This window comes from Halichoeres trimaculatus, unplaced genomic scaffold, assembly GCF_033239565.1.
Source record: "Halichoeres trimaculatus isolate MK-OKI-2021-1 unplaced genomic scaffold, fHalTri1.1 fHalTri1_scaffold_23, whole genome shotgun sequence".
NCBI lineage: Eukaryota > Metazoa > Chordata > Actinopteri > Labriformes > Labridae > Halichoeres > Halichoeres trimaculatus.
The window spans coordinates 12703208-12713529 of record NW_027437201.1 but is presented as its reverse complement, the minus strand read 5'-3'; the positions used below and the strand labels follow the sequence as shown (position 1 = coordinate 12713529).

General features: G+C 41.5%; 1 protein-coding gene across 1 annotated transcript; it reads right to left on the bottom strand.

The window, feature by feature from the left end:
* Positions 1–4279: 4279 nt before the first annotated feature.
* On the bottom strand, positions 4280–5217 carry LOC141785459 (uncharacterized). Its single transcript, XM_074663786.1, has one exon. The coding sequence runs from the start codon at positions 5215–5217 to the stop codon at positions 4459–4461; it is 759 nt and encodes a 252-aa protein (XP_074519887.1). The 3' UTR covers positions 4280–4458.
* Between the last annotated feature and the right edge of the window lie 5105 nt (positions 5218–10322).

Sequence of the window (10322 nt, the reverse complement as noted above, 5' to 3'; positions counted from 1 at the left end):
ACACCGAGCAAATGATTCAATTGTCTCGCGGTGATTCCGCGCCTTAGCAACAGCCGCCGGGGTCGGTGTGGCGGCGGCCCAGGCCTGATTTATCAGGCAGGCTACACTCAGGTGCTGTTTTGTTAACAGGATTGCAGCCATTTATAACTGTGTTTCATTACTGTACTAAGAGCCGATAAGATGATCACTCACGCACACATACACATGTGCACACACAGAGGCGCTAATTCAATCCGCTGACAGGGAAACACGGCAAACAACATCCATTATGGCCTCAGAGCTAATTGGTAATGGGGAGGGGGGGCAGACGGAGGTGGAGGTGGTGGAGTGGGTAGAGGGGGTGGGAGGAAGCATGGGTTTGGTAGTGGATTTCTACAATGAGGTGCATCTTTTCTAACATTTCCTCTTTGTTTTGCATCCTGTGTTTGCAATTGTTCATCTCATCTGAATTTTCATTTTACAAGCAAATAGTCTGAGACCACGAGCCCCTGCGTGAGGTATCGATCCAAACTCCACAGCCTTTCTCAAGCCCCACTCACACCAGCACTGTCACAGAGTGAACTCAGAATTCACAGTCGCACTAAAATCATCCAACCCTCAGCGTATAATTTTTAACACAGCTTTAGGACTCTTCCATTTCTCCAACTGAGTAAAGGCTGACTCATTACAATCTCCAACAATAAGACACGCTTGGTCCATGAAGTAAGGCAATTCTGATTTGGTTGATCATTTTTTGTTTGAACAATGCTAAATGACCTTTGGCTAGGTCCCACCCTCAAACACAACAAGCCAATCACAGTGGGTATAGCTGTTTCCGTACAGTCCATTGGAAAGCATTGCAGAAAATATGTTTTTGTTTGGTTTTATGAGGTTTTTCTAAGATTCTTACTTTAGAAATGTCAAACTGTATTCATGGTGTATGACAAAAAGTCTCCTGAAAGGCTGTGTGACAGGGTTTATGTTTTATCTTCTTTCAAGCCACATCTCATCCCAGAAAAGTGTCCTCTCTGGATAAAGTTGTACAGTAAACCACTAAGTTAAAATCAACAAGGATGTCTACATTGCTTGAAAAATATTGTCACTTCACGAAAAATAAATATAACGTTATCTTTCACATTGCTAACATCAGCCTAACATTGGCTCCGGGCTATGTTGTCCACCATGTCCTTTTTTTGTTTGTTGAGGGTTCATTTTGTTCTGGTTTTTGTTCATCATACAGCATTTTTAGCTATTGTCCAAAGGGCTTTAGTTTAACTAACATTAGCTTCATCATCTTTTCTGTAATTGGTGAGATAACAATGGTTGGCAAGTGTTATGCTAAATGTTCAATGTAAATACTGTATCACCAAACTAACAGAAATACAGAGATAGTCTGAGCCATAAACCTCAACTTTAGTGGTGAAAATGATGGCAACACGATGCAATCTGTCACGTTTGAACAGGGACCTGTAAACTTAATCTTGTAACTTAAGCTTTTTATCAACCTTCTCAACTGTAAAATGATAAACTAATCCCTCTAATGTGTAGTTTAGAGCCTTTTGGTGACTTCTAGATGATATGTGATCATTCTGGCTCAAAAAATCATCAATAGCCAACTGGAAAATGTCTGGGATGAGCAGCAGAGCTAAGTACATTGACTATGCCCATGAAATTTGCCAAATCTTCTCTGTCGATGCCAAACAGTTAATTCTGCTGTTGACCCTTGTTTTGATCTTCTGGTGCTCCCAGGTGCTGCCAATCAGTCGCTAATCAGGCACCTGATTAGCAGCACCTGGGAGCATGTTTCAGTTGTCTTGAACTGTAGTTTGCAAACTTGAAACTCATATCTTTTCATGGAAATACTTTTCAGGGTTTCATTTTTTGTTTCCATCCTCTTCACATTTAACCCAAAAGGACACAGGCAAGAGCAAAACACAGCTGTATCCTTTGGCAAAACGGTGTTGCCAGATGTAAAGGCAAAACTACAAATACTTGCCCATGAATTAAAATTATCTTTTAGACCAGCAGGAAATAGTTAAGTTCAACACCAAGATGGCATCTTGGCCCTGGAGGCTTCGAACTACCAGTGGCATTTAATGAGCCCCTCTCCCTCTTCCTTTAGCCTTTCCCTCCCCAATCACCTGACTCACTGTTACAATTGAAGATAAATCTCCCCCAATAAGCAGTAGCAGGGAAGGAAAAACAAGGTAGTGATAAATAAGTGTCGTTCATGCAAAGACAAAATCTTTTAGGATTCCTGGCTTCAGCTCTGTTTATTTACTTCCTCCATCACACCACATCAGCAGCAGAGTGATGCTGGATGAGCGGCTGAAGAGGCAGGCAGACTGTCAGACAGATGGAGTAGCAGAGAGATACAAATGAAGCTGGTGGAGGTGTTCGGAGGGAGGAGAAGCAAGAAAAAAGGGGAAATTTTAATAAAGAGAGAAGGAGAAGAAGGAGAAGGAGAGAGGCACAGCAGGGCTGGTTTTGAACGCCAGGAGAAGAGGGACAGATAAAAACGACGGAGGCAGCGAGAGACAGAAGAGATGGAGAGCGATGGATGAGCGGATTTGGAGGGCAGGAGATAAGAGGAGAGATAAAAACATGTAGGAACAGAAGGAGGGAAGGAGAGGGGAGGAGGAGAGGAGGAGGGAGGCTGCTGCAGCGTACAATGTTTACATGCACCAATACGTTGTTGAACATGTGTGCTTACTTATGTCATTAGCTGCTGCTACTGAGCACGCTCACACAGCAGATGATGGTAGACACAGGTAGTGAGCACACACACACAGGAAGAGAGAGAAAGAGAGAGAAAAGGAGAAAGGGAAAGAAGGAGACAGAGAAGGAGAGGGGGTGATGACATGTTAAGGGAAATCAGTGCACTGCAGGTGGAGGAACATGAAGGTGTCGTGTTTGCAGTAAGTGCCAAAACAAATGGGCTTTCTGGCAGCACGGTAAAGCACTGAACAATTTCTAGACACAGAGTAACACTTACAGCTGTATTAGTGTTGGAGTTTCTTAAAGTTGGCTAAATTACGAAGTACAGTTGATCCTGTTGATAGCCTCACTTCTATTCTGGCTCTACAGACAGATTCTCAACAAAGGAACCGAGCTAACCAGGATTCCCTGTGGGTAATACTTTTGTTTTCGATACAAACTTTTTTACAAACTCTTAAGGTCTATTGCTTTATTCATGTGTATGGAATTTCTTTCACTCAATAAAAAAAACAGAACAGAGAGGCAGCATGTCGCTTTCTGTTTAATTTCTTAAATTGAAATAAAGACCCATACATTAAAAACTCATAGTACAAACAACCAATAAAAAGTATGTTACAAAGAGTGCAGTGACAACACAGTCCGGTGAGTTGATCTAACAGCTGAAAGACGTGTCTCTAGTCTGTCTTCGCTCCATCAGGGCACTGGATCAGATAGATTTCCATTTAAGTCAATTTGTCAAATTACACTGGATCTGCTCCATTATGGTCTGGCTGTGTGGTTGGTCCAGCAGGTCGCAGCAAAAACACAACCCTCTTTTTATTGACAGATGCCGCGGTTGCGATGTGTCAAATCACAGAAGGGAAGATTAAGCGGGACAGGAAGTTGTGCATGGAAACTACCTAAAAACACCCAGTGACTTTCAAAATAAAACAAACCGTGCCAAAACCAGGTCATATATTTAGCTTGACTACAACAACAAACCGACATAGTGAGACAGGTTTGAGGTTATACAGACCAACATGAATGAAAAGAGGCTCATCAATGAAGTGAGAGCTCATGGCTCCAGCTGTTTATCAGTTTTACAGCTAGACAGACTGAACCCACAATCGTGGAATATTTATGTGGAAGTACTCCCTGCAGGAACCTGTAGGGGGCATTTGGGTGACTAGGAGCATGTCTTTTTTAAGCCTCAATGAGAACTGTTATGTTTTTTTGCAGATTTTTTTGTAATGATTTAACCCTATAAAGCTGGGACCCCCAAAAAAGATGTAAAAGTCCATTTTTTGGGGGACAGAGAATTTTTTTAACCCCTTAAACCAAAAATCTACAAAGATATTATTATTCAGTTTGAAAAAATTTCTGCATCATATTTTTACACACTGGGCTGATTAGGTAGCATTTTTGTAATTTTTTTTAGTAAATATGCATACTCCAATGCAGAAAATACTTTTTTAAAAAATGAGTAAAGGCTAAGATGCTATTCTTACCACAACTTCTTGAAAATTCATAAGAGCAGCCACTTTAAAAAAGGGCCAAAATACAACTTCAGCTGCCTGAAATGGTATGATAATCCTTAAGAGGGTAGAATACAGTTTTACATTTTTCAACAGGTTTTTAAGGAAACCATTTATCATGTTGATGATGTTTCTGTATTTGTAAAACTTGTCTGATTAAAAATGCGGTAAATGTTTCAAGGTGAAATCGGCTATAATTCATGCTTTGTACACAGTCTCTGATTTGTAGATGAAATAAAAGTCCCCTTCATTCCATGAAGTTTCTAAGTTGTAAGTTTTCGTAATCTGCTTCAGCTGAGCAGCCTTTCACAGCATTCAGCATCTCATACTCACTGGACATGCACCGGACACCCAGAGTGTCGTAGGAGTCAGTGTTTGGGTTGGGACACTTGCCGACGGAGCTCACATATTCCTTTCTCTTCTTCTTATCTCTACACTTAAGTTTGAATATGAGTACAGTCAGTGACATTCCGATTGCAAATCCAACGCTAACACTGGTCACCAGAGTAACAGAGACTTTAAGCAGGTCTTTGTTTGCCGGAGTCTGGTAGTTGTTGAATCTTTGATCTGTGGAGTTCTGACTGTCATAGCTGAGACTTGGTACACCGTCCTTTGCTGGGGTTGCAGATGACACAGGCGCTGTGTCTCTGTGTTTCCTCTGTACTCTGATCTCAGTGGGAGATGAGCGGAGGTCTTCAAGGCCCATAAAGGCGCAGACGTAACTACCTGTATCATCGTAACTGACTGGGTCCAAAGACAAGACTTGAGAGTCTGCTTTCAGCTCAGTTGAATGCTGTTGGTTTTTGTACCAGATGTAGCCCAGAGGGGAGTTCAGACTGGAGGGACAGGTGGGGACACAGGTCAGAGTGATCCTCTGACCCACAGTCACTGCAGAAAGGTTCTGTCCCTTAGGGTGCGTCTCTATTTTAACAGCAAAGTCAAAAACAGCAAGATTCACTCCAGAGTCACTTCCACAAGTGGAGCCATGTCCTGTTTCATTCTTCATATCGTAGATAAAATAGTAAGTCGACGTATCACTTGGTTTAAGGTCTGTAAGTTTCAGTGTGCAATCACCGTTTCCACGTTTAGGATACTGAAATCGTGAAGAATAGGCAGAAATCTGCTTTAAGAGTTTTGGTTTCTTGTTTTTGCCAATTTTTGTGGACCACTCCATCGTTTGGTTGCCTTGAACATCTTTGGGATACCTGCAGGGCAAGTCCACAGACCGGCCCTTTAGGCCACAAGTACGATTGCGTTTGTAGGTCGCACACCTGTGTGAGGGTCCATGAACTGAAACAAAACACAAAGTGAACGTTGATTACTTGTTACTGTGTTTGACTAAAACTCCTGCAGTCATGAGGTGACTGGCCAAAGTTTTCTGACAATAACAGTGAGAGGGGAGAGGTACCTGCCACAGGAAACAGCACCAGAAGGGCCAAAAATACACTTCCTGCTGCCTTCACATGCATTGTTTTGAATGTGCTGCAACAAAATGAAGAAAAAACAAAAGAATGCATGAGTAAAGAAACTTTCTTTGACTTAAAGTTTCTTTAAAATAAGTTGCAAATTTTTCAGCATCAGAGTTAATCACAATGAGAAACAATAAATCAGCTATCCAGAAACTAGAGTGGAGACTTACACTCCAGTGACAGACACAAAAAATAAACTAACACTGCTCGATGACAAATATCAATTCTGATTATCAGTTTAAGATTTAAAAAGCAAGAAGATAAAGTCAAGCTTCAATTAAAATGCAAGACTCACACTCGGACTAAACTTGTCTTACATCAGCAAAACAACGTCACAAACCTACAGATTTATTTCAAATATAATAGATTAAAACACTTACAGCTCAGTCAGTCCTCCTGCAAGACTGAAAGATGATGCTGATGCGGAAGATCCCTTTTCACTCTCCCCACCCCCTTCCTCAGTTCCTCTGTGAGCTTTACTCATCAGATCATCGAGAACTCAGATGAGCATTCGCAAGAAATGTGCAGCTAAAAAGAAAAAAATCCCAATCCGACTTTAACCAATGTTATCTTTATTTATGGTACAACCGTATAGCTCGAACCAGCATCCTGTGCACAGCAGGCTTCCCAACTAGCGTTAAGGAGGAGTATTGCAGGGTGACATGAACAATCCAGCAAAGAAATCTGGAGTTCTCAGTGAGCCGCAATGTTAATGATGGAATTTACATTAAAGATATCAGAGGCCAATGTGGCATGTTTTGGTTAAATAACCCCTGAGAAGATTCAAATTAATTTCTCTGAGAAGAAAAAAAAACATCACCTCATCCTGTGAGTGAAATCCTGTGCACTCTCTAACACAGGATACACTTTCAATTCTGAGCAGATGTAGGTGTTTTTATCATCAGGACATACTGTACATCAGATTAGCTTCATTGAAATTACCTGAATGTATTTTGATTTAATTTATTGTAATATAGAATGTGTAATAATTAAGGGAGACGAAACTCAATTTAGATAGATAATGAGATAAACTGAGAAATTAATTACATTTAAGCAGCACAGGCACATGAAATACTTTGATTGTGAGACGTAATCAAGAACAAGGAATCTTAGCTTTAATTATATTATATAGTTTTAGATTTAATACAACTTAGTGGACGCTAAGATTTGTGCAACAGCAGCCAGAAACTTAGTAACTCTATCCCTTACATGCTTTGAAAGATATTTAATTTGTGTTGTATGTTTTGACTTTGTGTTTGCTTTGATTTTGGAGTTTTTGGGACCAAATTTTTGACCAGATTAAAGGTCTTTGATTTCAATCTGCAGCTCTTGAAATCCTTTCTTTGGTTTCTCCAACAGCATGCATGCAGACATCATTTGGTTGAAGTACGGGGAAATGATGCACTTAAACAGCCTCATATTCCTCGGCTGTTATGAGGTCATACAAAAAGCAATGTGAGTCCAAATAAACTCTCATGACTCGTATAGGAGAAGCATAAAGACGGCTCATTAGATCATCCTCTTCAGGGTTTTTTGTGGTCTGTGCACTAAATGCATCTTTGTGTGTTGGCCTTGGAAACAGGAAGTAATGAAAGATGGCCTTTAAAACCTGCTTTTTGATGCACCCACTCTGCAGTGTTGGCCGACACCGTGACCCAGAGAGGTTTAGAGGTTGATTAAAACCCTCGGTCCATTTTGACACCATATATCAGCAGTTTTTTTGAAAAGTTTTCCTCTTACAGTAAATGTTTGTCTATCTGTGTGGATGAGCTCTGACTTAAAACCACTTTAACTTTGGCCTTTTCATCCATTAAATTAACACCTGAAAGAATCTGGTAGCTTTTTTTGAAAGCTGTGCTACAGTTTGGGAGCATGTGCTTCAAAAAAATCATTCACATTTGATAAAGACTCTTTTATCATATAAAAAAAACAACTTCTTTTGAAATATTTTCTTTTTTTAATGTAGAAAATGTTATTTTCAGAACTATCCAATGCCTTGAAAGCATCATTTTCTCAACCCAAAGAAATCAAATAAGCATTTTAATAAAACAAAAGAATAATTTAATTAAGGGAACACAGAAAGACAACATTGCTCAAGGACAGTCGTGGAAGCATTTTGTAACCTTTCAGCTCATTTGGACCAAAGAAGGTGTTAAGATAAGATACATTTGATGCCTTGTTCACATCAAGGGGTTTAAATACAAATGAATCTCAAAAGATTTTAAGGGAAAGCAGAAGGGTCAAGTCAACTATGTGTGAAAAATTATTATCATTCTTTCTTGCACAAGTTTTTAAGAAAGGCTAAAATGCTATAAATTTGGAGTTTATACATGCGTGCATTGCTCTTGCACCTGTGAGCGAATCACCTATTTTGATTCAGACCATTTTTAGCAGGATGATGTAAAGGGTTTGAGTTTCTAATGGTGATGGCTTCCTGCCTCTCTCTTTGTCTATCTCTGGTCAGATTTCAATAAGTTATTGTGTTACAGTCACACATTAGCCACTGGCCAGAAAACAAATGTTCCTCTGCTAACAATCGAAACCGAGAATAAACCAATGAATTAATTTATTCTTGAGGCAACGGCAGAGTCGAGCCCATGAAAATGGATCCAAACAGCAACCATTATTCAGAGCAGAAGCAATGCCATCTGGTTTGAGTTTATATCTGTACGAGCATGTAATTTGTGTTATAGTTGATCCAAAGACTGTGTAAACACATTTTAATACACAGGGGGGGGAAGAGAGGAAAGAACATCAGGGCAGAGATGAGTGACGTGGCAGCGTACACTTGTTTCTTTTTGCCCAGCTCACTCACTTTCTCCCTGCGTCCTTCCCCTCTCTCTCTGATACTTTCGGTGTTGATGGATATAGCACATTCAGCAATATTTCAAGTTATGACGGAGGTGCAAAAAAAAGAAGAAAAAAAAAACTCTCATGGCAAAACAAACATGCTTGGAGCTGCTTAGGCTGGTGTTGACAAATGGGGAGGGAGCATTAAGTACAGTCAGAAATGGCGACGTGAATCCCCTGAAGAATTGAAAGAAAAAGTCTGACTGCTTGGTTAGACCATAACCATAACCATAATGCTGTGTAAATCTCTCACTCACACACACACATGAATACACACTCACACATGCAGTCCTTTGATGAGCCTGGGGCCCAGAGGGAGTAATGGTTAGCAACCTGAAAAATGCCCTCATCACAAAAGGCCTCCGACAGTAATAAATGAAATAGTTGAACCAAACACATTAATCCATGCTGCTGCTTCTGTGTGTGTGTGTGTGAGAGAGAGAGATTATATGTAACACAGTGGTGTGTGTAAAAAGCCCTGTTTTCTCATTTTGTCTGCATATCACTGCTGGTGTTGTGAGTTTTTCTGCGTCCATTTACAAGAGGGTGCTTATGTGTTTTGTTTATGTATGTTTACGTGTGTTTTGGTTAGTGGTAGGACGGGAACATTATCACTCAAGCTTCACCAGCGCCCATCACAGAGGAGATTTTTGCTTCAGTTTTGTAACACAAAGAAGATGAAGAAGTGTCGTCCATCTTTACAGTCAATGGTGTTGACATAATCTCTTTCGTCCCCTCACACTAAATCTCTCACTTCATTATGCACGCTTGGCCTCCCTCTTCTTCCTTTCCTCCTTTTCCATTTCTATCACTTTCTAAACTGTATACATTTTCTCTGTCTTTGTCTCTAAACTGTGTATTTTTAGTCACCTTTTTCTCCCCTTCAGTCTCTTTACCTTTCGCTCTTTCACTCTTTCTCTCCAAACTGTGTATATTTGGGTCTGTCTATGGGGAGTCAGGGGTCATTATTAATCTTGCTAGCTCTCCTAGCTTCAGGCGTAACAGCAGGGCAGCATCTGTGTGTGTGTGTGTGTGTGTGTGTGTGTGTGTGTGTGTGTGTGTGTGTGTGTGTGTGTGTGTGTGTGTGTGTGTGTGTGTGTGTGGGTCTGTGTAAGTGAAAGGGAGAGGAGTGGTTGCGAATGAGTCAGTTGCGTTATTGGAGTAAAGGTGTGGGAGAACATGTTTTTGTGAGTGCATGGCTGTGTGCTGTTTAGGGGTGTGCGTGTGTGTGTGTGTGTTTCTAAGTGTGCATGAGTGTGTGTAAAGGAGGGAAAGTGCATTTTGCCATGATGGATCATGAGAGACCCACATTCTTAATGCACACTCGCACAAGACAGACACCCATGAGAAATGAAGGGGAGACTGAGAGGGAGGCTGAGAGCAGAAAAGGGGGAGGGAGGAAGAGGTGATGAGGGAGAGGAGGGAGAGAGAGTAAGGACAGGGATAAAGGAGAGGGAGAGAGAGAGAGATTGAGCCAGCGAGGAAAGGAGAGTCCCTGTTCCTCCTGAACTCATTAACCGTTGTCCTCTCTGTCCTCCCTCCCGCACTCCCACAATGCCGAGCAGCGGTGTGCATCAATAATGCCACTGACAGCACGAGGGGGACGGGTCAGACAAGCAACCGCCATCTCCCTGGCAACCAACCACTACGGCCACCATTGCCACGACAACAATTGCCCAGCGCACACAGGGGGTATCCCCCTTCCCCGCTGGCCCGACTCCCCTCCTGCAGCCGCCGCACAGCGAGGGCCGCTGTGCCCGCTGCTGCTGGATCAGAAGCGAGCTAAATCCAC

Coding starts and splice junctions, on each gene's coding strand:
- LOC141785459 (XM_074663786.1), bottom strand. CDS start 5,217: ATGAAGAATGAAACAGGACATGGCTCCACTTGTGGAAGTGACTCTGGA.